The following is a 27,703-nucleotide window of genomic DNA, read 5'->3' on the forward strand; positions in this document are numbered from 1 at the left end:
CTTGACATTACCTGCAGATTTTGGAGATTTATGTGCATTTTTCTAAAGAAAGCTTCAGGTTTTCAAAGAAGTCCATGATTCCCCCTCAAGTCATAGGCTTAAATCCAAATTCCTAATCTCAACCTACATGTGTATCTACTAACATTCCTCTTAAACCTGCTCCTCAGTCACTTGCCCCACGCAACCTAAACTGAGGTCATTTTGAAATTCTCTCCATCGCCAGGCAGCCCATGGTCTCTCACACTTCACATATTCGTACCTTGCTGTTCCATCTAGAGTGTCCTGGCAAACTCCTCCCTCCGCCTCCTATGGCTTAGCACAAAACCGCCTCCTGTGTGAGGCTTCCCGACTCCCTCTGGCCACAGCACCCTTCAGACCCGCATTACTCATTCTGTTCATAGTCGTTGTCAGCCTGTGTCTGTCTCCTCCACCAGACCCGGAAACCTAGAGTCTGGGACCCCGAACAGAGAGTGCGCAAATGCTTGTTGAATAAATGTCACTCATCCTGCCCCATGGAATACTCTTCCTGAAATGTAGACCTGAGTGTTGCTTCCTGTGTTCCAAACTTCATACACTGGCTTTCTCTCTGGCCCCATCTTGGAACCTTCCTTCCTTTCCTCCTTCCTTCCTTTTTTCTCTCTGTTCTTTTAATGCCCAAAACAGTGTTCTCTCTTGTCTAGAGGTTTTATGCATACTCCCTCCTTTGCTCCTTTTTCCCTTTGCTGACGTCCATTCATCCTTCAGATAGCTTAAACATTCCTTAGGAAGCCCCCTGGGCCCCTCCCCACCCTCAGATGCGGCTGAGGGTCCCACCTATGTACCCCCATGCAGCCCCTCCTTTCCTAGTCACCATCTGCATCATATTGTTCCGTGATGACTTGTCTTCCCTCCCTGCTAAACTGTAAGTCCTCTGTCTACCTTGCCTATCATATAACCCCAGCCCCAAACACAGTAAATACTTAGAAGGAAGTGGGTACCTGATAAATCTGTGATAAGTGAGGATGAGATGTACGAAGTTCTCCATCATGCACTTGGTTTTCAGTAGCTTTCCATCGCCTTTAGAATAAAGCTTTATCATAATTTTAGGGCACTTTATAATCATGTCCACAGGTTTTCTCAGTCTCATCTTCTCCAAATCTACCCTTTATCCCAGTTTTACTCAAACTCTATGTGACGGTCCTATTAAACTGATGAAGGTCCCCAAATGTCTGCTGTCTCATCGTCCATCCCTGGCAGCACTGGTCTCTCTGTCTGGCACACTCTCACCTCACTTTATCCCACCTCTTACTCCTCTTCCTTTTCTGGGTGACATTCACTAGTCTTTGTTTTCAGTTCAGATACCTCTGCTTCCAGGAAGCCTCCCTTGACTTTCTCAGATTAGCTCTGGTACCCATACTGACTCCGCTGTACTATTCTGGGCTTCTTCCTCACCATTCTGTTTTCTCAAGTAGATGGTGAAGTGACAGTATGAACACAGGACATGGACCCCCTACTGCCGACTGCAGAACCATAATAGCAAACAAGACTCATAAGGCAAATTCCCAAGAACCAAGAGCAGAGAAATGCAAAGAAACTTTGAGACAAAAGGTTGAAGGGCAGCATTTTAATATACAAACAGTCAAAGGCCAGAGCCCTGCTACTCCAAGTGTGGTGTGGCCCAGCAGCATTGGCATCCCCTGGGAGCTTGTTAAAAATGCAGAATCTGAGGCCCCCTCCCTCCCCCAGACCTACTACATTCAGGAGATCTGTGCGCATATCAGAGTTTGAGAAGCACTGGGGTAAAATATTTATTAATGTAGGACTTTGCTCTTAAAGTGTGCTTTGAGGTCAAAACAAACCCATTTATAGCATTTTTAGCTTATTAATTGCTCCATTTTTTGCCATCTCGGAGCAACTCCGTCACAAGCCAGTGTCCTGCTCTGGGACCATGAGCCTCTCTTGTGAATCCTAATGGAAAATTTCTGTATGCTGTCTTCATGGGTTGAAAGTGGATTCCCAAACTTCCAACATCTGTGCCTTGCACAACACCCCCAGGAGGTAGGTTGTATAATTTTTGTTTCTAAAGACAATGAAACTAAGGCCCAAGGAAGATTTGTGACTCACCCAAGGGGCACCAAGCAAATTGGCATCTCAGTCAAAACAAGATCTCAAGATTTCATGTTTCCAACGTGAGGCTCACTGAACTCTGATGTCTTTCTTTTTCACTTAAAGTGATTTTGTGCATAAGAGACTTTAGGAAAGAACAAACTTGTAGACAATCCTGTGCGAGTTACTGAATATGGGCCACGTACCTATGAGCCCTGGGATTATGGGAGTTTAAGAAAGAACTGTCCAGGGGAGAGAGATGTCAGTCCAGGGGAGGCCTGCTCCGCCAGGCTCCCACACTCCTGCCGAAGCCCAGGCTGGAAGAATCTGCAGTCTGGGACCACCGAAACCTCAGAGCCTCGGGGGGCTCAGAGTTCGCTCATCAGGGCTGGAAGGGGCTGGGACTACCACAGGGCCGTGGGTACAGCTATGGGGGAACTGGGACTTCTGGGTGATCAGAGCCCATCCTGGAAGGATACTCCAATTCGTTTGTTTTTTTCAGAATAGCTGATGTCACTGACTGCCTAAATACATGTGGTGTGCTTCACTGGATTGGATTTCCTGATTAATTTCAATTTCCGTGGAGCAAACTGGAGCCACTCAATGACTCACAGGTGGTTTAGATGGAGATCTGGCCCTGACGCCAGTGTGCTTCTTTCTACCTCGACTGAATTTAAGATTTCCCTGTCCACCCCAAGGGAGCAAAGGCCCCAAATGGAGTCTGTTCAGTGTCAACTGTCTGCATGGTGATTCTCCTCCGATCTTCTAGAGAATGATTGACAGGGTGACTGTTTAAATCTCCCCCATCCTCTCCAGACATGCAAAGTCAAGGGGACATATTCATATATAATCGAGTAAAAAACAAAAAGATGGTGCACTTTAAAAGTCCATGTGAAAAGTACTGTTTTTCTAATGTGCTCCTGCCTGCCGGCTCACTAAGCAATGCTACAAAGGATGGAGTCCTGAAGAATTCCAGGCTGAAGATAGTTGGGATTTTAGATGACGCCAAAGCGCCCTGCACCTTGCACCCTGCTCTGCAGCCTGACTTGTCTGGGGGCTTGGCCTAAGGCAAAACTACAAAGCATCCTACTGAGCAGAATTACACAACAGGAATGTATGTGCATGTTTGACATAGTTTCTCCTCTTGAGGGGCGGCCCTCCGGCTGTGACCTGTGCCCTCTCCAAGGGCGAGGGAGGAGTCCAGAGAAGGAGCCTTTTGTTCCTGGCTGCCAGTTCTTCCGCAGCCCCTACGGCCCCAGGGACCTGCCCTGCTCTGCATGGGCCTGCAGAAGCCCTGCAATTTCCACATGGGCAGGTGGGTTCAGAGCGATGGTCAAAGCCGTTCGGCCAGCCTGCAGGGGAGAAAGAAAAGGAGAAACAAATTTTATCCTGTCTGTTCCCACCCCAGAAAGGAAGAGGGAATTGGGAGCAGAGAGTATACGTGGGCATAGAAGTCTATTCCAAGCATCCAGAGACCCTGGAAGAGAAGGAAATTCAAATGGCCCTTCTGCAGAAACAACACTCACTCCAGGAGATTCACGTCAACGGAAATAAAGTGTCACTTGGTTTTTAATACACTTAAAAAATTGGAAAACAGAAGAAAGAAAATGAAAGAGCTCTTCCATTCTTCCATTAGGCAGCCTAAGTGAAAGCTAGCATTTTGGTATGCCTCCCTCCAGTCTTTTCTTTCATGCAAATCTGTTACTGGTTTCTAAACAGATGAACGATAGTGCGTATCGATTTTAAATCTGCCTAATTTTGAACTTACCAAGGTATGCTATACAATTTTTCCCTGTTCTTACACAGTCATCAGAACCTAGAATTTTTCTTATTGGGGACCTATGATTCCATAACTCACTGAACTATTTCCCTTCTGTCCGAGACACAAGTGGTATCCGAGTCTTCATCATCCTCAACTCAGCGCCGAAAGCGTTTTCCCATTTCTGATTATTTTCTAAGGACCAGCTCTTAGAAGTGGGCTCACAGTGTGGAAGGACATACACATTTTTACCTCCCAACACATGACACCCTAGCACTTTCTCCACTGTTTCGAAAACACAGGCAGCTGCTGGGGCCACTGTCCGAAGAAGCTGCCTTCAGAGGGACACTGGCGGGCAGTACTGGCCGGAGAGACGAGGGGAAGGCTGACATGGCCCAGTGGACACCGTCTGCGAGGGCAGCAGAGTCTTGTGAATGAGCTCAATTATGTATCCAGAGTTCTGAAACCCAGCTGTCTCCAAAACCCACTATGTTGGTAACTCATTTGCCAATAAAACCTGAAGCTATCTGCGATCCTTATTTAGCACCAATAGTGTGACTATTTTTACAATTTGTTGCATAAATATTGAGGACTTTGATACATGGAGAGCATCCAAGACCCCTCTAGTTTGTTTTCTACTTCACTGTATATGGGGGCAATTACTTCTTTTTTTTTTAAGATTTTATTTATTTTCAGAGAATGGAGAAGGGAGGAAGAAAGAGAGAGAGAAACATCTATGTGTGGTTGCCTCTTGCGCACCTGCAGCTGGGGACCTGGCTTGCAACCCAGGCATGTGTCCTGACTGGGAATCGAACCAGTAACCCTTTGGTTCGCAGGCCGGCACTCAATCCACTGAGCCACACCAGACAGGGCACAATTACTTCCTAAAATGTCAAAACTCTACAGAAGCAGGTGGGAAGTGTCCACACTCGGCCTCAGACTCTTCAGTCTTTCCTCTGTGCACCAGGATGGAGTCCAGCTGCCATTGGGGCCCCCCACACGTAAATAACTACAGCGCGGCAAAGAGCCACACAAGCCAGAAGGGCACGAGCAGCTCAGAGGGAAGCACGACGGCTATGTGTGCAGAGGGCAGCGGGACCCCAAAGTGGGGCACAGGGGCGTCACAAAACAGCTGGAGTCCGTTCCCTGAAGAGGCCTCATGACCCCTTGTAGCTTTCTTTGACCACTCCTTATAAGTGGTACTTGTGGGGTCATTTGGTCAATCCCAGTCTCCACGAGGCCGGGCACCACGTCTGGCCTGTTCCTGTGGCCCAGTGAGAGAGTCCCAGGCCTGTCCCCATGGCTGCCCTCGGGTCAGCTCTCAGCATGAACTGTTGAAAGAGGGGGTGCTGGATGCCGGAGAGCCACTGTAGTCATTCCAACGTGATGACGATCCTGAGCACCTGAAGTCCTGGTGAATTATTTTAGACTGGGCAAGCCAGAAACGAAGCAAAGATTCCAAGTAGAGGAGTCTTGTAAGAGCCCCTCTGGACAGGAGCCTGGGTTTTAGGCTTGGCCCCTGCAGCCTGGACATCATTGCTGTGCCTTGTCAACCCTGAGGCTCTCTATGGCCATAAGATGGCCTGATCACTCCTGTCATGGAAGAGAGCCACTGGGCCATCCCCAAAGACCTTTGAACAGGGCCCATCTGGAGATGTCAGCCTGCATCTGTGGGCTCCTCAGTGGCAGACATGGAGGGTGGGGGACCCCATTCAGCTCAGAAAGTGTGGCCTGGGAGACCACCTTGGGAGGGGTGGTCTCTCAAATGCCTCTGACTGAGCCTGAGCCCTGAGAACAAGCCCATGGCACAGCGTACCAGTGGGAGCCAGATGTGGCAAGACCTGCTCAGCAACACTGTCGCCGACCTGGAGGCGAAGGGGCTGGGGAAGCCGGCACTCATGTGTGTGTGCATGCATGTGTGCATGTATACACGTGTGTGGTGAGGGGGGCTGCCTTTCAATGTGACAGTCCACTATGTATCAAGGCAGAATCTTTGCCTTTGATCTGATGGGTGAGCCTCTGGGGCCCGCGGCTCAGTCTTCACCACCACCTCCCTGTGCTCATCATTCTTGCAGCCCCCGGGAGGCCGGGTGGCCAATTTCTTGAATTACCTTCGAAACCTAGGGAACATGCCTTGCTGGCTGTTATGGGAGGTCTGTGTTTAGATCCACCATTAACTGTTGGTAGGATGAGAGAAACCATTTTCGGGACATTAATTCTCTCAGGTTTCCAAGGGAATTCCAAACAACCCCTGCATCCAAGCTCCATAGGAAGGGCGGGCATTGAAATGATTTGGTGATCGTGAGAAGGGCTAGAGTTTGCCTTTCAGTGCAAAGCTCGAGGCATAGGGCTTGGTGCTCGGCAGGGGTCCCAGTCAGCAGTCCCCACCGGACCCTAAAATTTCTCACCCACGTCACCCTTCGGAACTTCATGTGTGAGTCCTACAGTTACCGCCCCCCCCCAGCAGGTAGCAAGGGACTGGGCCGTGGGTGGGGCCCAGGATGCCCTGCGGAGCTGCCTGGCTCACGGCCTGGCCACCCCGGTGCCCGCTGGGCACCTCAAGCCTGCCCACTTCCGCTGTGATAGGCGGCTGCAGCCATCTCCTGTGTAGCTGTCCAGTTCCTCCTGCCAGGCTTCCAGCCCTGCCCTGGGCAGCAGCTGGCCTTGTCCTCAACCCCGGCCTGGCTCTTCCTGTTTAGCACTTGACCGAGGTCGTTGTCTAATCCCACCTGGATTTTAGCACTTTAGACCCTATACCAGGGTCTCTCAACCATGGTGTGTTAACATGTGGGGCCAGATTATTTGTAATTTTTCATTGTTCCTGTGCATCACAGATGTGTAGCAGCATCTCTGGCCTCTACTCACTGGATGCCAGGAACACTTCCTCCCTCACTTGGGACAAATAAAAATAACATTGCTGCCCTAGCTGGGTGGCTCAGTTGGTTGGAGTGTCATTCTGTGCGCCAAAAGGCTGCAGGTTCGATTCCCAGTCAGGGCGCATACCTAAATTGCCGGTTTGATCTCCGCTCAAGGTACATGAGGGAGGCAACTGACCGCTGTTTCTCACATGTTTCTTTCTCTCTCTCTCCCCCTGTCTAAAGTCAATTTAAAAAATAACCTCAGGTGAGGATTTAAAAAGTATTTTTTAAAAATGACATTGCCAAATCTCCCTGGAGTGCACCATCTCCCTGGGATGAGAACCACGGGACTAAGCCCATCTTGTTGACCACGCAGCTTCACCCTGTGGGGGCCAGTGTCCTCGTAGTAGGGGCTCCCCTACCTAAGTACAGAGTTTCCTGCCTCCTGTTCCCCCCAGACTCTGCCCGCGAATGCCGAGGACCCTGCCTGGTGATGTAGTTGGTAGTTGTTTGTTTCAGCCCACTGTTCGCGTGTCCGTAACAACTACAGTTACCATCACCCGAGTACCTCGGAGGTGGAGGATGCTTTACAAACATTACCGTATCTGGGTAACGTCTATGACTATCTCCATCTACAGGTGAGCACACAGACGCTCAGAGGGGTTAGGTGAATGGGCCCAAAGCACAGTCGCTGAAACCAGTGTCAAACCCATGAGTATTTACAGCCCGCACTTCTAACGGTCACTGCAGTCGTGTGAAGTATAACAGAGCCCTCCCTCCATGACGCTTCCTCCACCTCCTGAAGGCAGCCACGGCCGCTCACTTCCCTCTCATCTGGGGCAGATCTCCAGAGGCATCCAGGAGATGCTCCCAGGGTCACAGCCCGATTATCCCAGCTAACCAGGGACTCCCGAAGCTCATGTGCCCATCTCACTGGCCTGCCCTCTCGGGCCTCCCTGAGGCAACAGGAGTGGTCACCCCTAAGGGGCCTGGGGCCTCCTCCTCCCCCAGGGTGACCTGCAGGAAGCTCACCGACACAGATCCTTTGCCTGGATGTGCCGTGGTTGGAACAGGGGTCTCTTATTTCCAGCAGCCCACTGCTGTTTCCACATGCATTTCAGGAGGGTCTGTGTTTTCTATTATCTCAGAAATAGCTTCAGGTGAGGCTGGGGTTCATGGGACCTGAAGACATTGGACTGGAGAGCCCGCTTCCTGGTCAGGGACCTAGCAGCTTGAATTCACTCCAGCTTGAATCACTCTAGGAACAATCTAGGGTAGCTCAGATGTAGTTTAGTAAAAGGCTCTGTCCCTGGAAAAACACAGGGCTTTCTACCCCTCCCCAGGCCTTCATTCCTTTTGAACAGTGTATGTTAAGAAGTATACAGAGGTTCGTTTAAAGTATTAAATTGTAGTGCCAATATTAAGAACACTGGGGTCAAACCAGGGCTTGAATCCCTGCTCTGAGAATCAGCAGCTTGACTTTATGATCGCTACACAAACTCTCTAGGCCTCTGTTCCTTATCATTAAAAAAAGAAAATGGGGACTGTACTATCTGCCTCACTGGATTATTGAAAATTAGAATTTAGTTCCTGTGAATACTCCAGAAATATTACCTACTGCAATTATCAGTCACAGGACCACTTCCTGAGAACTTACCTCTGAAGTTTAGGGGTTCATTCATTCAGCTGTTGATTCAGTCATCTGATATGTGGCAGACACTCTACTAGGTGCAGGGATTCAGCAGGGACCCAGAGTCATGGACCCCCAGTGTGACAACAAAGACGATGATGCAGCAATTAAGAGTTTGGGTTTAGGAACCTGATGGAGAAGGGTTCCACTTGCTGTGTGATCTTGGGTATGTTACTTAACCACTCTGTGCCTCCATTTTCTCGTGAGCAAAGGAGTGGCATGAACAAGTTAACATAACAAGGTAGTGGTGGGATTTAAAGGAGATGGTCCGTGGTAAATGCTCAGTATGGTACTTGGCACAGAGAAAGCACTTGATACATGTGAGCTATTATCATTATCGTCACTATCATCATCACCATCATTATCATCATCGTCACCATCACCTTTCAAAGAAGTTTACATAAGAAGCACGTGTCTGGCATTGCAACTTCAAGCCGGTTGGCTTGAAGAAATGGGCTGTTCTACAAGGTGGATCACTGCCAGAGAGTGGACATAATTTATACTTGGTTACTTCCTCCAGCCTTTTGCGAGTCCCCATGAAGAGCAGAGGGCCTCCATCCGAGCTGCAGCCTTAAAGCCCACGTGCTGTTATCGCCAGGACCAGATGAGGTTCCGGGCCTGGGCAGGGTCTGCGCACATTTCCTCATGGCGGTGGGAAAGGCTAGGGTTTGGGGTTTCCCAAATCCAAGGTTGCAAGCATTTACCATGGATCATCTCATTTAAATCCCTCAACAGGTCAGTTCTGAGGTTGATTCTGTTGCTACTGCGGTGTGGTTGCTTGGGTTCTGCTGGCCAGCAAGGCACTGTTCAGGGAGGAAAATGCCTTTTGTCAATGCCTGTGAGTCTCACCTTGTCTGTCAGGCTGCTGTCACAGGCTGGGTGTGCCAGGAGCAGCTGCACCATGTCGATGTTGCCATGGTGACAGGCCAGCATGAGGGCGGATGATCCATCATGGTCCTGCAGGTTGACATCTGCCTGGCAGCTCAGCAGCGCTCGGACCATGTCCTCCCTGTCGTGGCTGACTCCCAGCATCAGCGCGGTCTGGCCTCCCTGCACACAGAGCCCAGGGCGGGTGAGGCCGCTGCCTGTGGGGAAGGACTCCTCTCCTGCCTGGGTGTGCTCAGGGATAACTTCTTCAGAAAATGACCGATGACCAGAATGTTCTTCTGCCTTTGGTAGGGGACACACTCTTCAACACCTGGTAAACTTCTATTCCTTTTCTAAGATACTAGTTTAATGCTAATCCTCTCTAAAGCCCTCTACTGACAACCATGTATGGGATTCACAACAGCACTTACCACTTGGTGTTACAACCTGTCAGTCTCTTTCTTGTGGACTACATTTTGATAGCAGGGACTTCATCTCTTTCTCCCCACCTAGTACGTGCTGATGCATGTCGAATGATGGGATAAGTGAAGGGCTGCATGTTTCAGTGCCACGACTTACCACTGCCCGCCCCAGCCTGACCTCCTCCAGGAAGCACTGCTCTGCTCTGAACGCCTCTGGGACTTTCAGTTTAATGACACCAAAACCCTCTTGTCTCAAGATCTTGCATGGCCCTGTGGTCATTTCTAATCCATACCCATTGACAATTCTTTACAACCTTATGATCATCATGGATGTGGCAATGAATTGGAGTCAGAAAGTGAGTCAGTCCAAGCTCTGGTCTGCTGTTTCCTGGTACATGACCCTGGCTACCTCCTGTGTCTTCCCTGAACTTTGGTTCCTCTTTTCTTCCTCTTTCTTGTTTTTTAAGATTTTTTAAATGTATTTATCTTTAGAGAGAGGGGAAGGGAAGGAGAAAGACAGGGAGAGACACACTGATGTGCGAGAGATACATCGATAGGTTGCCTTTTGCATGCCCCCAACTGGAGTCCTGGCCCATGACCCAGGAATGTGCCCTGACTGGGAATCAAACCAGCAACCTTTCAGTTAGCAGGCCGGCACTCAGTCCACTGAGACACACCAGCCAGGGCTTCTCTTTTCTTAAAAATTAATATAACAATGATCTATCCTGTAAACCTCACAGGCAACTTGTAGGAATCAAATAAGATAAAGGTTGTAAATATAATATTTTATAGTAGTAATTTTTCTGATTGCAAATTGCCCATCATTTCTCATAGTTTCTCCTGCATACACATAATCCTCTTTTGGGACTTGGTTGTATGTGCCCTCATGGTTCTCCCGGGGTCCAGGTGGGCCGGGCTTGTCCCTCTGACATGACACCAGACTGTGAGGGTGCAGCAGGGAGGCAGGGACTATGTTTTCTCTTCTTTCAGATCTCCTGTGGCTCTGAGCACAGTGTCTGACAAGTAAAAAGTGCTCAGACACGCTCGCCGATGTGTTTACTGATTAAAGCGCTGAGCTGCCGTCACTGATGGATGGTGCTTCCCCCGGCCCGGGGTGCTGGAGCTCAGAGGAAGGAGGGGCGGTGGCAATGACTAAAGTCCTGGCTCTGCCCCTTACTACTTATGTGACTCTGGACAAGTGGTGACTTGGTGACTTCTCGTGGCCTGGTAACATGGAAATGATGAACAATATTACCTGCCTCGTGGTGGTGTTGTGAGACCTGAGTGTGTAGCAAATGCTCGGTGAATGTTGGCTATTACCATCCTGATGAGGGTTAGAGATAATACATGCAAATGCTCAGGACGTGGGAATGTACTAGTAGCCATCCTGGTTCTCCACTGTCTGGAACCCAGACAGACCTTTCCAGAGAAGTCTGTTTGCCTTTTGGTTTGCTCATACTCAGCTCTGAGGTAATGGCTGTTTACTGAACTAACCAGACCACGTGGTTTCCACCCAGACCCCTCTCTGCAAGTGGTGTTAAAGCCAGATGACATATGCAGATTGTGGTCGCATCTGCCCCTCGGCCTGACTCAGAACCCCGTCCTTCATCACCTCCGTCCTGGTCCAGTTTAATACAGTTTAATACAGCTGACCATAACGATCATTTACAGAGCACTGCTATGTGCCAGGTGTCGCACTGAACCTGGAGGTACAAGGAGAACTAAGTAGCTTATCCCAGGGCACTCCCAGCCTCCCAGCTCTCTCCCATTTAACCAGCTCCCTGCACCTCTCCTCATACATAAAGGCCTCAAGGGGAGCTGAAGGGAACAGCTGTAGCTGTGAATTCTTTGATGACCTCCTTTGATGAGCTGGGCCGAGTCCCTTACCCTCCTAGACTGTCAGCTTCTCCTCTGTAAATTAAAAGAAAAGGGGAGGGAATGCTGATTTTGATCAGAGGTAAGCATCCCCTCTTTCAAGAAGGACAATTTAGAAAAAAAATTAATGTTTACGGGAAACATATTAAAATGAAAACTGCTTCAGTCCTATGGAATAGGAGCATGGGTGAGTGAAAGTACTTTGAAAACCAGAACGTGATCCACAAATATCTGTCCCTGACACCAATAGGACTGCCGTTAGGTAAAGCCCGCCAAGTGACTTCACCGTCAGGTTAGGCCGCTGTGTTTGATCAGCTTGGCGGCTGCAGGGGAGGGGAGTTGAGTATGTTATTGGGAGACAATGTGCCATGAATTCCCTGGCTTTATGCACATCTGGTGAGTGAGGCACTGTCTGCCCTTTTGTTTTAGTCTGTCTCTTTAAGGATGTTTGTCCAGTGAACAGCTTTGGAAGCTAGAGAGTGTCTCCTCCCGAACAGAAGCAGACACACTTACTGACCAGTATAAAAGGCTCAGGTTCCCTAAACCCAGAGTTCCTCTCCAGTAACACAACCCTGCTCTGCACACGGGGACCTGGCCCTCCTCACGCTGCCCAGAGGGAATGGGGAATTGGGTTTCAGGGAATGGTATCAATACCAATGCTGCTGCTACTGCTGTAACACTCTGTTCTTTGTCTCTGACATATGTCATCTCATGTATCTGCCAGCATCCATGACACTGTAGCACCATAACTTGTTAGCTTTCAGGTAAAGTGAAAGCTCAACCCCCTACAGTTCTTGATAGTTATCCTACCACCCGTGATCACTCCAGTGGGTCAAAGGACAGCTGAATGCACTCTGCTGGTTCCTGTACTGGCCAAAGACGGTAAGTGGCCTGTCGGTAGTGGAGCCTTGTCTAACTCAAAGCCCCACTCGGTGGGGCTCTGTGTTCTCAAGCAGAAGAGCCCAGAAGCTGAACCAAGACATCCCAATACTAAACTGCGTTGTAATCCATGATAAAGCCAGATCACTTGCAGAGGCTTCTTAGAGCTGCCAACTAGCAAAATGCCTTCTGAAGGCACTAACTGTGGGAATATTTGCTTTGAGAAGTTGAATCCAGATGGAATTTGACCAATTTCAGACTGGGACACAGATTACAAGTGTCCTGACCTCTGTCCCAGCCTGTCTAGGTCTCAGGAGCTTTTGAGGAAACCAAATGATCAGCCTTTGGACAGACACCATTTGGAAGCCCCCGCCTTCTCGGGTTAAAAAACTGTACATGAATTCACACGGAATTTCTCACCCCACTGGCAGAATAAACCCAGGAGGTTCCAGCATTTATTAAAGTGGAGAACGGGTTCACACCTCCTACCTGGGTAGCTTGGATGTTCACATTTCCTTCCCTTAAGAGCTTCCAGACGACAGCCATGTCTTCATCGGTCTCCGCAGCAGCCAAGGGAGTGATCATCACGGCGGTGTAGCCGGCTTTGTTCTGATGATCCACGTTGCAGACGCCTGCAAGAGAAGCAGTGAGCACTGGAACAGCTCCCAAGGGGCCACCGGCGAGACTGCCTCAGCCTGTTCGACAGGATGCTGCTGGTTAAAATGGGATAAAGCAATCCTTTCCCAGGGGTGGAATCAATGTTTTATATTCTTAGCAGCCTTTAAAACTGGCTACTTTTTTTCCACATGTTTTCCGAGGCTACCCAGCAAGAAAGTTCTACAACAGAATCAGAGATGGCCACGGGGGGGCCAAGGACCATGACTCTACCTCCTAACATGGAGCACAGACATTATTCCCATTTTACAGATGAGGCCACTGAAGGCCACTGAAGCCACATAAACTGCCAAAGTGAAGGGGAAGTGGGACCAGGATTCAGGTCTATCTGGCTCTATAGCCCATCGCTCACCTGGCCACATTTTGCACACAGCTGTGCATTTTAAGTTTCACTCTATGTTTGTGAGTAACTCTTAAGCTGGTAGCTGTGTCTGTACATCCTTTCCAAGGCCCAGGGATACGCAGTGCAATGTACCTGGGTGTGAAGGACGAACGTCACAGGGTAAACATGGGAGAGCTTTAGGAACAGCAATCCCACTTGAAAACAGAGGAAAAACTCTGCAATATATTATGTTAAAACCATTAAGAATATACATTTCATAACAATGAAAAAACTGGCTTATTTTAAAGATGAAGTATTAAATAAGAATTCAAAAGAAATTTCTGCCTTTTTGGTCCTGGAAATGGGCATTCGTATCCTTCTCCACCAGAGGAGACAGTAGATCATCAGCCTGTTATCTGTCTGCACTTTTGCTTATCTGAGAAGCTTATGTGTCTCCTTGTGGGCAATAATAAAACAGTCTGAGGGGATCGAGTTGCTTGGCCTTTCCTCTGTAAAATGGAGATAATAACATAACAGTGCCTCATAGGGTTATTGTGAAATGTAATGAATTTATATATTTAAGGTACTTAGAACAACACCTAGCACACAGTAAGTGCTCAGTAAGTGCTCACTGTTATTACAGTTATTGTTTGGAACGGTACTCTTGCCTTTACATGCTTGCTACTTTCCCCGAGCCTCAGTTTCCTCAACTGCAACATGTAACAATGGTAACGCCCACATCACAAGAGCATGGTTAAAAATAAATGACATGATAGAAAACAATGGTCTCCCCCAGTTCCGGGAATACAGAAGGAACTCAGAACGGAAGAATCCCTGAGCTGGAAAGAAGTGAGAACAAGAACTGCCCTGGAGGAGGGCCCCGGACTACGCAGCGGCAGCCATTTCCGACCTGTCTCCAGCAGCAGCTTGACAACCGAGAAGTTGGAGTGGGACACACTGTAGTGCAGGGCTGTGTTCCCGTTCCCGTCGGCCAAGTTGACCAGCAGCTTTAGGAAGTGTGGGGAGTGAGGCTGGAGGTAGGCGGCCACCACAGCAGGACTGGACGACTTCCGGCTAGAGACGCGAAACCACTCTTGACTGATGGTGTTCAAGCTTTGCTTCTGAAATAGCAAAAGATCTCAATTCCAGAAGGTTCTCTGGCCTGAGATGCTATGGTGGGGGTGTTTGTTTCTACTAGGAAAAGTCAGCTTTGGATGCCTCCACCTCCATGCCTTTAGTTCCCCCAGCTCTAACTGGTGCGGTGGAGGATGTAGCAACATACTTTGAACCAGGGTGATTGATTGCTCCTTCCGCACGTGAAGTGGAGAGCAGTGGGAGCTCAGTGCAGTGACTAGCACCAAGGCACTTCACTAGGTGAAGGTTTGCGTCTGCTGTAAGTTTAGGTAACAGCCGACTAAGACCTTCTCTTTCACGTGCATACAGCCAGCCTTTACCGACCGTAGCTCAGACTCGTGTGTGTGTTTTGAATACACACAGATGGAAAGTCACACTATTTTACTAACAGGAAAAGTGCATGCCAAAAGCTCAAACAACATGACCAACTTACACTGGAAACAAAACCCAAACAGCTGTGCTTGAATTCTTTTTGGATTTTGAGCTTTGCTAGGGCCTTCAGGGAAAATAGCTGAACCACCCATGGCAGGACCGTACCATCCAGCATGGGTGGCCAACCTTTTGGCATCTCTGGGCCACACTGGAAGAAGAAGAGCTCTCTTGGGCCACACATTAAACACACAAGCACTAAAGATAACTGGTGAGCAGGAAAAAAAAGGTTTTAGGTAAATTTACAATTTTATGTTGGGCCGCATTCCTAGCCATCCTGGGCCACAGGTTACATACCCCTGACGGTGTTCAGCTCTGTGGAATCATGAATGAGGAGAATCCAGAGCAAATGACATCGACTCTGTGTGTGACATGACCCCGGTGTTTAAAATTGAACATGTCTAGATTATTTACCTATGGGGATGTGAGTACCAGAAATGATGCCACGCTCATTCTGGAAAGAGCACTGGATTCGGAGTCTCTGAGCCAGTGTGGCCAGGTGCAAGTCCTGGTTCAGCTGTGTGACATCAGAAGTCATACAGCCTTTTGAGCCTTACTTGTCTTACCTGCAAAATGGGGGTGTGAAAGGGGCTGGCTCCCTAACCTCCCATGGCTCTAGAGTGAGGTCCTTGTACAACCTGCTTTGTCTCCAAGGTCGGGTGGCGGGGTCTTGCACTTTGATCCTAATGTGAGTATAGTGTCGAGTTTGCATATCCTCTTATCGCTTTTCTAGGCAGAATCAGTGGAATCTTTTGTGGCTGAAACACTTCTTTGTATAATATTTCCTTTAGTAATGAAATATTTTTTTTAAAGATTTTATTTATTTATTTTTTAGAAAGGGGAAGGGGAGGGAGAGAGAGAGGGAAAGAAACATCAGAGTGTGGTTGCCTCTTGTGCACTCCCTACTGGGGACCTGACCTGCAACCCAGGCATGTGCCCTGACTGGGAATCAAACTGGCAACCATTTAATTTACAGGCCAGCACTCAGTCCACTGAGCCACACCAACCAGGGCTAGCCATCAAATCTTTAAGAGGATCTGAAGAAAGATCCTAATATTTAGGAACACAGTGGTAGATTTTAAATGGAGAACTAAGAAATAGTTTTGTAATTCATTTAAAAATACATAACAGGAATTACATAACATCCATGTCACATATGTGGTCTTTAACAATCTGGAGACAGTTATTTGCCAAATCAGCTAAGATAAAGTAACAAAAATGGGATGGGCCGAATTGACTATTTTTACTTCTATAGCTCTTCTGCAAAGGAGAAGAAAGTGGCCTTTAAAAATGCTTTCAAGTTATTACACAATGGGTCTTATCAGCTGCTTCCATAACCTGTATCTCTTGATTAAAAGTAGAACCCAGTTGTTACATGTTTAAGTCTCTGAGAGCTATAAAGGTGTTAGGGAGCAAATGGATATAGTTGGTCTCTTGGCCTATAGGTACACTTCAAGAAAAAGAGTAGAGACTACAGCATTAAATGCCAGGGCTTGGGGGTAACTGAGACATGCTGCCTACCACCCTCATTGTATTAATGGGGGAACTGAGGCTCTGAGTGTTGAGCTGGCTTGCCCAATATCTCCTTGGTAACTCTCCTGAGGACAGAACCCATGGTTGGTGTTCCACATGCTCTTTTCCACTCTACCCACAGTTCGCTCAAATTGCACAGCAATTTTGAGCCTAAGCTACATATAATTTTATGGCAGACACCCAGGATGCAATGGGTAATAACCCTTTGGTAAAAGCCTTTCAGCACTGGGCCTGCTTTCTTACGCATATGCACCGGTTCCACTTTCTCAGCATAATCCATCATCTTAGGCAACAGGCGAGACTTTGGGCAAATGAGAGAGCACCCAGAGGAAAGGGGCTCCCATGTGCACCCTCACACTGCTGCCTCAGGCAAGGGACCAAAGTCACCTTGTTGGAACTAACAGCTTAAACAGTACAGCAATCTCTACGTGACAAGGAAAAATCAGAGTACCAAGAGCTGGTCGGTGGCGGTCCCAGTTTCTGGCAGATGCTGGCTCAATGCCCGGCATGCATTAAGAAATTCTTCAGAGGGCTTGTATCTAAAGAAAACATATATGTATCAGTCTCCATGTTGATTTTAAAAAAAAAAAGCTATTCTCTACCTTCACTTCCATTCTCAGCAATTCAAATACCCAAACTGGGCAACTTCCCAGGATAAGGGGCATTCTTCAGAAATGCGGGGTGAATACAGTGTCTCAATGATGAGGCTCAGCTTCTGAGCTCTTCTGAAGAGAAAGTCGAGCACATCACCCTTTTATCCTGCTGTTTTCAGGGTGTGGGAGCAATCAGCAAAGCATTCTGGGGGCCCAACCGCAATTCCTGTCACGCTTGGCAATGGAGGGTGGTCTTTTTGACTTTGGACCAGACATTTTCTTTCTTTAAAAAAATTTTTAAAAATTTTTTTGGGGGGAAGGGAGAAAGAGAGAGAAAGAAACATTGATATATGAGAGAAATATCAGTCGGATGCCTCTTGCATGCCCCCAACTGAAGACCTGGCCTGCAATCCAGGCATGCACCCTGACCAGGAATCAAACCAGCAACCTTCAGTCTGTAGGCAGGCACTCCATCCACTGAGCCACACCAGCCGGGGCTGGACCAAACAATTTCTGCCTGACAGCCCTGAAAACTTCAAAGAACCCAATAATCTATATGAGCAAATTTCTTCAGGTTATTCTTCCATGAGAGACACCACAGGTGCTAATGGAGTCAATAAAATGAAACCAATTTAGCCGGGTGTTTGCAATGATAAACACTCTTCCTGTGTTAGGGAAAGGGCAGAATAAGCATCAAGAGGCCTAAATTGAAACTCAGTGGCATCGATCACTGGGGAGCTCCACTCACACACAGGGCTGCCATGCTGGAGCAGCCCTGTGGACCTGCGTGACGAGCTGCCAGCACCGACTGCTCATCACTCCTTGGACAGCCAGGTCAGGACGAATGATAATGATGACAATGGTACTTACTAGGCTTTTTCTCCCATTCATTGAGAAGCTACTATTTTGGCATTTTTACATAATTCTTCTCATCCAGCCCTGACATCAAACCTATCAGGTTGCTGTCATCTACAACTGAAGTGACGACAGCTTAAGTACCTGGTCTAAAATAATGCTGTGCAGATGGAGGATTTGAATCCAGGTGCGCCCAACTCTGAAGTACTCTCTTCATCATGCCACATGACCTCCCATCATTTTAAAAGAGGTCCATCAGCATAGCCAATGGGAGAGGCAGAGAAGGGTGTGGGTAAAATCAGGAAAGACCTGGTCACCATCCCTGCTCTGCTAGCTCTGTCATTTACCTGCTCTGAGTCTCTGTTTCCACACCTGTAAAGTCGGGATTATGATCATTTATACCTTGCAAGATTGTTTTTAAAACTACACAAGACAATGCCTGTAAAGTCCTTCACATTTTAAGTGCTAGGTCAATGTCATTCTTTATCAGTCTATGACAGTATATCCCCTGAAGCAGGAGCTACACCCGTTTAGTTCAAGCAGTGCACAGTACATGGCATAGATTAGAAACCCAGTAAATACTGGTGAAGGAGTAAACACGTGAATAAATGACTGAATAAAAGAATGAATGAATAAATGCTTTTATCTTTTCTCAGAGGTTCGGGTGTCCCCTTCTACACCCATCTGACTCACCGCTCAGCCTTGGAAAGAAGGGGTTCTTCCCCAGGTCCCCTTTCCTGGCCTGTGTCGCAGGTGCTCTCAGAGATGCCTTGTCCCACCTTGCAGCTGGAGCGGGCATCCCTGTCCCGCCTATGTTCTGGGCCATCACATTTCTTCTCAGCCTCACTGTCAGACAAGTCTTCTGGGGAGCTGTCCTCACCACTGGTCTCCTCACTTGAGGTGGTCTCGTAGCTGGGAAAGGAGAGAGATGTGACTTGTTCCGTGCTTTCTGCCTAATGCCCATGTCAACATGAATGAAACTTAGGTGGGCTTTAGATAACACTTCCCAGCTTGCTAGCCACATTCTCCACTCTATGCCTTCAGGCCTGGACAAGGGAACTCCCAGGAACCTTGATGGCAGAGAAAAGTGTAAGTAAGAGCTCTGACTCTAACGCCAGAGGCCATTTGGCGAAAAGATAAGCAACTGCAGGCAAACACACAAAAAGTGTGTTCAGAGGATCCCAACAGGCAGTCCACAGATTTTATAACATTTGCTTCTGGAATCCCAATGCCTCCAGAAAAGAGTCCACATCTAGGTAAGTATTTCCCATCCCCCACCATCAGTTTTCTGAATTACCTGACAAATCCTTATGTCTTTAGGTGATAGTGAGACTTCCCTTGAGCCCTTTGTTCTAGCCCAGCTTACATCCTACAAAGAAGGAACCATCTTCTTGAACCCAGCATTTGCCTTTCTCATCTGCAGCCTGTTCCAACTATTGCTGGGAACAGCAAAAGGGAGGGCATGGGCCGCTTTTCACGTGTGATGCTCCCTCTCCAGCTATAGTCCTTATGTTCAATTATATGCAACTCTACTGAGGTGGCAGACCAGAGACCATGGGGGAAAGCCCTAGAAGATTTATTGATTCCGCTGCTGATGGTCAATAGGAGACCACCAGTGGACAAAGACTTTGGGCTGTTGGGCCACTGGACACTGCCACAAAGACCAGGGGACCCAGTGGCCATGTCTTCCACTGAACCCCCTCATGGCCTTGCTCCAAATGAGAGCCCCTGTGTTCACCGCATTTGTAAACCTAGCCTGTTTCTTGGTTTGCTCACATTCTGTCTTGTTTAAACCCAAGATATTTCTTCCTCTCTTGTGGTTAGAACAACCTGCTGCTTTTGAGATTGAGAGAGTAGGGGATACAACATGTTCACCAAGCAGCTCTTGTCTTAAAATTGTTTCCATAAAAACTTCACCTGCAAGTTCATTCATTCATTCAACAAATTTATTAAGCACCGACTATGTGCCAGGCATGGTTCTAAATACTATACCAAGGTCCCTGTCCTAAATGGGCTTATATTCTAATAGGAAGAGGCTGAAAAGAAACATGTAAATGATATATTCAGATAGTCAATCCTGAACATTGACTAAAACAATAAAGGACCATGGGACAGGGTGCTGGGAGGGGCTACTTTAATTAGAGCAGGAGTTTGTAACCTTGGCTGCACATCAGAATCACTTGAGCGTGTTTCAAATTCCCAATACCTGTACTGTGCTCCAGACTAATTAAACTGGCGTCTTCAGGGAGGGGACCCAGGCACTGCTATTTTTTAAGGTTCCCCTAGGACTTCCAAGGTGCAGCCAAGGTTGAAAACCACTGCACTACAGTGACAAATACTGAAGAATATCTGGGAAAGGAGCACTTTAAGCCGGGGGTGGTGGTGTTGGTAGTGGTGGATTGACAGCAGATACAAAGCCCCCCCAAACACCCAAACCCCATTCCCTCCGCCCGCCCCGCCCCACCAGATGGGCCTGACTCAGCACACTTGAAAGAAGAAAAACAGGAGCCAGCAGTAGGGGGCCTGCTTTACACTTTAAGTTGATCCTCCTTTTCTTGGTGAAAGCTGATTCTCCTATGAACCCAAAAAGGATTCTCCTCAGGTCACTGTGTCTGACGTTAGCAGGAGTGGGAACAGCAACTCTCCTATGGCCCAATTTCATCATTTCTGACGTTTCCCTCACAGAATGTGCAACAGTGATGACACTGTCATTTGAATCTGGTGTCTTCCTTCTAGTCTGACCCAAATTAGCAGGGCTTCTGACCTCTTTGGGACAGATTCCTGGGCCCCCATTGGCCAGGCCATGCGCCCCTCCTCTGGGGTCCCACCGCATCCCACACTTCCTCTCTGGAAGGACCCATCTCATCGGAACAGCACTTTTGTACTCCCTGCATTGTCTCTGCCCAGGTCCAAACTGGGGGATAAAGGCAGGGACCACGGTTTACTGGATATTTTTATCCCCATCATGTAAGACAGTGTTGGCACTTCATACATGTTTGCTGAATGACTGATTTAGAAAATATGCTAAATCCGATGATTTATTTTCTAGAGTATATAAGGTTTGGTTCCTGTTCTGAGTCAGTAGACATTGGTTGTTTCTCTTTATCCTAAAAAATACTGGTTTGGTTTGCAATAAGTTGGTAAAAGGAAGAAAAACTGTAAATGGGTGAAATTTGAAGTTCAACAAGTTTAGAGTTTGTCCCAGCTTTAGTGTTGTGGTTCAGATTACATGTCTTCCTTAAAGGGCCCATGTGACTCCCAAACACCCAGAAGCCGCTGGGATCCTGGCCCTGGGGGACACCAAAGCTAAGACACATTAAAAGCCCAGGATCCAATAGACCACCACAGCTGGCAAGGAGCCAAACACATGCAAGCCCGAGATGGAATTTTAAAGGGCCGTTGAGACCAATCCCCTTGAGGAAGAATGAAAACCAGATGCTTTCCCTTAGGACAAGAGCGCTAAGGACAACACAGGAACAGGAAGTGTGGGGGGCAGTCCGGGCTTCACGAGCGATGCTTACCCACCGTTAACCCCAACAAACTGAAGGTTCTTTTTGGTCCCATTACCTCCTTCACGGAAGCCATAGTCTTTCTTTTTCATTATGGATTTAAGGCTGGTCGACGGGGAGATTTCTAGGCAGACACAACATCACAGGTTAGAATGATCCTGGAGATGCCCCCGAATGCAGCAAAATCAAGACCCTTGCTTTAAGGGGATACAGGTTGAGGGTGCGTGAAGAAGTACAAAGGGACAGGGAACTAGATAATGTCAATCAAATATTTTGAGGTTACCTGGCTGGTGTGGCTCAGTGGACTGAGCACTGGCCAGCAAACAGAAAGTTTGCTGGTTTGATTCCCAGTCAGGCCACACGCCTGGGTTGCAGGCCAGGTCCCCAGTTGGGCACATGTAAGAGGCAATTGATGGATGTAGCTCTTGCACATTGAAGTTGCTCTACTTCTTCACCCTTCCTTTCCTTCTCTCTCTCTAAAAAAAGTAATCTTAAAAAATTTTTTGAGGGTCTATGAGGAGGCCTAGCCTTCTGGTCAGTGCCAGCTGAACTGTCCCTGGTCACAAAGCCCCTCTCCATGTGAATAACAGTGGGAACACTCTTTCAGAAGGGCCATGTGCTGTGGGTGCCATTCTTGTCCCTTACAGCTGGGAGATCTGAGGCTCAGCTTCACCCAGTGAATGGCACAGAAGGATTTAGTTAGTTCTAAGCATAGAACTTAGTTCACAGGACTCCTGGTCCCACCTCTGGCCCCACCCTGGCCAGTTAACCCTTTGGGATGTGGGGTAAGCACAGGAGACACATGAGCAAGAGCACAAGTCTTTGGCTATGCTTGAAAGTACAGGATGCATTTCCTAATGGGCAAGATTAGAACTAGCACAAAATAATGAGAGAGCAGGCAATTTGTGATCCGCAGCAGGAAGCAGGCTCGCACGCTGCTCATTGAGCAAAGCAAAATATGGTTCCACTTTACTCAACAGTGTATGGTCTGTTACAAGAGGAAGTTTCGCTCAGCCGAAGGGTCGACTTCCACATGTGAGTATCACTCAATCCTCCCTCTACCCCCCCCCACAATGTTCAGTGAAATATTTCAGATCTCAACATAATGTTCCTTCAAAACTAGGCTAGAGAAAAATCTCCAATGTGCAAGAATCAGAGAGGATCTCGGGAATGCAAGAGCTCAGGAAGCAGTGAAGGGAGGCCGAGGTTCGGAGCACACACAGCCAGGGCCACTGTTCACCCTAGACCTTGTCTTTGTGCAGTGCAAACAGGAAATGGGCACCCCTGTGGGGGGACACAGTGCTGCAGGCATGGCAATTGAAGAGGCAAGGTGTGGGCTGGATTTAAGCTCCAAGGTACCCTCCCCGGCTGGCATCTCTGTGCCTTGTGCTATATCTGGACAGCCGTACGTGGTGGCCCTGCGCTCAATCCTAACCTTAGAGCAAGGACACGAGAAGGGGCACAGAGCCTCCATTGTTACATAGATTAGTTTTTATTACACTGGGTTCCTGGAGGTGTTTAAATCTTTAAAAAACATATGCATGCAATTAAAACCCCTTTTCCCCTCTGACTCGTCCCATAAAGAAGAAATGGTTCCCTGTCTCAGGCACCAGTATTTACCCATCGGTGGTGGGGAAGAGGAGGGGGCCGAGGACTCCTTCTGGGGTGGAGCCTGGGCTGAGTAGGCAGACAGCAGCAGGTTGAGGGAGCTCAGGAGCTGGCGCTGGATGCTGCTGAGTTTGGAGGCGGGCTGCTTGATGGCACTGGCCAGCTCTGGGTACCCGTGCTCCAGGCAGTTCCACTGTTCCTGCAGGAGCTCCTGGATCTTCTTAACATATTGCCCAATGGTGGCATCTGTGGGTGAGCTTGGCGGCCTCTGGGTGCCCTCCTTCCCTGGGAGTTCCGAACTGGCTTCCTCCTGCCCTGCTGGGGGAGCCTGTATGTCACTGCTCCATGAAGTACCCCCTGCTCCCCTGACCAGACCCTCGGCTCCCACCTGAGGGTCTCCCTCCTGCTCAGAGCCTCCTTCTTCGATCCTGAGCTCAGTGGAGAAGCAGCTACATAAAGGAGAGGTGAGGACCATCTCAGGGCCCTCCGGCAGTGACAGCTGGGATGGTGGCACAAATTCTGTGGGGCTCTGATCCCCCTGTTTGTGACCATCCTGCCCCCAGAGGAGGTCATTCTCCTCTCCTCTGGCCCTCCAACTTTCAGATGCCATGCTGCTCAGAAGGTTGACACCAATGCTCTTGTCACATGACTGCCTGGCTGAGAGTCTAAGGAGAGGGTCGGTGTTGACCGTGGCATCAGTTTGGCCCTGAGTGTCTTTGGTGCTCCTGTGGCTAAGCTTTCCTGCCAGTTGAGCTACGGTACACTCTAGCTCTTGGATCCTCTGCCCCTTAGCCTTGATTTCCTCCTCCTGCTCTCGGAAGGCAGCTTTCACCTGGGACAGTTCCTCAATTTTTCCAGACAATGCTCCCTCAAGGTCCAAGAGCTGCTGCTTCAGGCTGGAGATGCTGCCAGGATCCAGGGTGGCAAGGCCCAGGCTTTCCTCTGTGACCCCGGTGCCAACGCTTCTCACGTCCACCTCCACCGGCGGCGGAGGGGGGATCTCACTGATGTTGAGCTCGATTTCTTCCAGAGGAAGCTCATTCTCAGGGATGGGCGAGGGCAGAGGTGGGGGGCTTGGTGTTGGCGAGCCAGGGGTGAACACCACCTCTGCTTCTTTGGTTTTATGTTCGTCTTTTGCATCCTCTAAAACTACAAGCGCGTTCTGGGATGAGAAGGGAGGACTTGGGAGAGGGAGATGTGGAGCCTCTTCTTCACCCTCCGGGTGCTCGGCGGTCTCCTGGACCAGCTCAGGAACCCCCGGCACCAGGTCTCCAAGCTCTTTGACTTTCGGTTGGGTAGCTGCTCCAGCGGTGGGGTTGGAAACACCTGCAAATCCTTCCGCAGGGCCAAAGGTGCCCCCACAGACACTGCCTTCTACCGGAAGGGGAATGAGAACGGGCGGCGTGGGAGGACCTGAGGTGAGGCTGGAGTCCTCTGAAGCCCTGTTTTGCAGCAGTGTGGCTGGCATGCTGCATGCTCTCAAAAGCTGGGGCCGCCCGCTCCCAGAGGCGAGCTCAGCCGCCCCGGGAGCCGCAGCCTCCAGCTGTCTGGCGGTCTCAGCCAGCATGGCCCTCCGGTGGTAGCTCCCCTCGCTCCCACGCGTGGAGGCTTGGGGGTGATCACCGAGCGGCAGTGCCTGGGCTCGCTCCTCTGTCCCCAGCGACACCTTCCTGGACACCAGTGGGGACCAGTTTGGGTGGGGAAGAGCAGCATGCACACGAGCCCCGCTGTCGGGAAGGCTGAAGTTTCGGGGCAGAGTGCTGAACTTGGCCTGCTTGGCCCTTCTGCGGATGGGAATCCTTTTGATGGTGTTTCCCTTCTCGATGTCATCCACATACTTGAGGAAGTCCAGGTCCAGATGAAAGCCATATGGGGTCTCCACGGAGTAGGGGTGGCTCTTTGGAGGGTCTTTCTCCTCGTCCACCTGAGAGGACTGGTCTTTGGCTGGAAGACATAAGACATGTAAAAAAAAAAAAAAAGGCACAACATTAATAAGAATTATAGGTGGTGAGGCCTAATGCTTGTGATTTTTTCACTTCTCTTAAATGTTCCAGCCTCTAAATTATGCTGAGAGGCTCACAGTCTTTTGGCTGTGCTAAGAACCATGTTATTAAATCCATGTGTACTTAGCCAAAATCTGTGCAGAAATAGAAGAAATAGTTTCAATTTGCAGCAGGTCATCTCAGTTACTACTGTGGAATCTGCCTGCAGACCAGCAAAATGAAAGTCTTACACTGTTTTATGGGGTTTGAGTCCTAGACTTACTGAACTGAAGTGAGCAGGAGTTTGCCAAATCAGGGAACCAATTGGCAATTTTGACTATGGAAAAATTCAAAGGATGACATATACAATTGTTTCAGCATTGAAAAAGAACCTTGCATTATTCAGACAGCTACTAGTAAATCTTGGCAAAGCCAGAGACATCAAGGAGTTATGCCTTGTACAGTTTGTAAATTTCCTTAGGTGCCCATGCCCCGAGATACATGAAGGTCAGAGAGAACAGAAACTCATAATCATGGACAGCCCATCTTCTTTGTAACCTAAAAACAACTCAGTGCTTAATCAACACGAATTTCACTTTTAAAAACTCATGCCAAGGAAGGAAATACCACATTTTTCACAGGCTGGAAGTAAAGTGGTGAGGAAAAAGGGACAATGAATGTCAAAAGGGACATCCACACCCTGACTGGTGTGGCTCAGTTGGTTGGGCCTCATCCCATAAAGCAAAAGGTCACTGGTTCAATTCCAGGTCAGGGCACATGCCAGGGTTACAGGTTCACCCCCAGTAAGGGCCTAACCAATCAATGTTTTTCTCTCGCATTGATGTTTCTCTCCATCTTTCTCCCTCCCTTCTCCTCTCTCTGAAAATTGGTAAGTAGAATCTATTTTAAAAGGTGTGTAGGGGGTCCACCCTTTTAATGGGGGACTCATGACTTTTCAGGGTGACCCGAACTATCAGGGGACGTCAGGAATTTTTCCATAACACCAAGGCACTGACTTCCAACACAAGTCACTGAGAACAAGTCAGTTTTCAAGTATTGAATCTACAGGGACTTGTCCCCAAGTAGCTTCTTCATTGGGTGAAATAGTTTTTGTCCCTTTCCTGTTCCCCACGTGACAGCCCTCCTCTCTGTGACATTCTTCTAAACATGCTCTGAAATGCTGAGCTCGGGAGAAAACTTTCACAGAGAGCACAGAGGCCAAGAACATGTACTTTAGAGCCTGGTCTATCCTGGGCTCTGTGACCTTGGGGAAATTACTTAGCCTCCCTGTGTCTCATCATCTATAAGCTGGCAGTGATAGGTAAGTGAGCTCATGGTGAGGACTGATGAATTAATATACACGAAGTGCTCAGGATGATGCCCAGCACACGAGAAACATTCAATACATGCCCAGTATTATAGTTCTTTGTGGAGGCCTCAGGTACAAGGAAGTGAAGTCCCACAAGGGAGGCTGATTTGCTGGGTCCACAGAGACCTCTGCAAATTCTTTATGGCTGACTGACTGCTTAGTTCTAAGAGTAATAGTCCCTGGGGGCAAAAATCACAAAATAGCCATAGTTCTTTCCCTTCCCTCAACCACTGTTCATTGAGCACCTACATGTAGGTTGCTGAGCTACACCCTAAGGACACAGATGGATCAGGTATGGCTCTGCCCTCAAAAACCGTACGGCCGAGTAGCTAGAAACACTAACAGGTGCAAGGCAGTGTGACAAGGATCATAACAGACACACACTTAAGGAACAGTCTCCCCTCCTGATGTATTTTCTCAGGTTATTTGGAGTCATTTTCTTAAACTTAGAGGTTAATTCTGCGTTGATAGAAAACAGATGACTTCACAAAAGTGACACACAGGGTTCAGCAGAAGGAATGCCACCGAGTGTGGTTGGTAGGGTATGTGCATGTCTCGCACAAGATGGACAGCAATGTGAACATTTCATCAAAAATGTCATGTGGTGTGCTTGAGCGTGATACTGTTATGTTACAGAATCACATGCTTATGATCTTGTAATAAAAGCAGGGGCGTTATGTGTGCCAGATCCTATGTGACTAGAGTTAAATGAACAAACAGCAGTTTACCAGAATAAGAGGGTGAAAGACACTGTAGCTCTGTATCTCCGACATGGTCACCATTGGTTTCTACCCTCTCTAGACAGGCCAGGGAAATCTCGCTTTGAGAGGCGAGGTCTATTTCTCCACCCATTTGAATCTGGCCTGTGACTGTTTTGACAAAAAAAAAGGGGGGGTGGGGCAGCAATGATGCTGACAGAATTCTAAGGCTAGGTCATGAGAATCCTGTAAGTCCTGCCTCGGTCTCTTAGAATGCACTCTCTGCGAAAAGCCGGAAGCCATGTGAGGAGTCGAACATCCCTGAAATGGCCATGCTGTGGGGAAGCCCAAGTAGCCCCACTGAGAGATCATGTGGAGAGAGGGAGAGAGATACCTGGCTAGCCTGTGCTGGTCCAGCTGTCCTGGCCCTGGTGCCAGGCATGAATAAAGAGCCATCAGATGACTGTGGCCTTAGCCGTCATCTGACTTCAATGACAGGAGGGAACCCAAGTGAGAACCACTCAGCTGAGCCTAATTGTTTTAAGCCACTAAGTTTGGAGG

General features: G+C 48.6%; 1 protein-coding gene across 5 annotated transcripts in view; it reads right to left on the reverse strand.

Moving 5' to 3' along the window:
• Positions 1 to 1,601: 1,601 nt before the first annotated feature.
• KANK4 (KN motif and ankyrin repeat domains 4) overlaps positions 1,602 to 27,703 on the reverse strand; it is a 76,230-nt gene continuing 50,128 nt past the window's right edge. For 4 of the 5 annotated variants that reach the window (XM_053655613.1, XM_053655611.1, XM_053655612.1 and 1 more), the window contains 8 exons: positions 23,106 to 25,037; positions 21,498 to 21,609; positions 18,670 to 18,888; positions 16,980 to 17,067; positions 14,343 to 14,553; positions 12,925 to 13,067; positions 9,242 to 9,442; positions 1,602 to 3,437 (listed from right to left, as the gene is read on the reverse strand). In XM_053655613.1, coding sequence (XP_053511588.1) covers positions 3,333 to 3,437; positions 9,242 to 9,442; positions 12,925 to 13,067; positions 14,343 to 14,553; positions 16,980 to 17,067; positions 18,670 to 18,888; positions 21,498 to 21,609; positions 23,106 to 25,037 — 3,011 coding nt within the window. In that variant the 3' untranslated portion in view covers positions 1,602 to 3,332. Of the gene's footprint in view, positions 3,438 to 9,241; positions 9,443 to 10,603; positions 10,906 to 12,924; positions 13,068 to 14,342; positions 14,554 to 16,979; positions 17,068 to 18,669; positions 18,889 to 21,497; positions 21,610 to 23,105; positions 25,038 to 27,703 lie in introns of those variants that run through there. The other variant, XM_053655614.1, reaches the window with a different exon arrangement.

Source organism: Artibeus jamaicensis, unplaced genomic scaffold, assembly GCF_021234435.1.
Source record: "Artibeus jamaicensis isolate MK-2021 breed Jamaican fruit bat unplaced genomic scaffold, CSHL_Jam_final scaffold_1019, whole genome shotgun sequence".
NCBI lineage: Eukaryota > Metazoa > Chordata > Mammalia > Chiroptera > Phyllostomidae > Artibeus > Artibeus jamaicensis.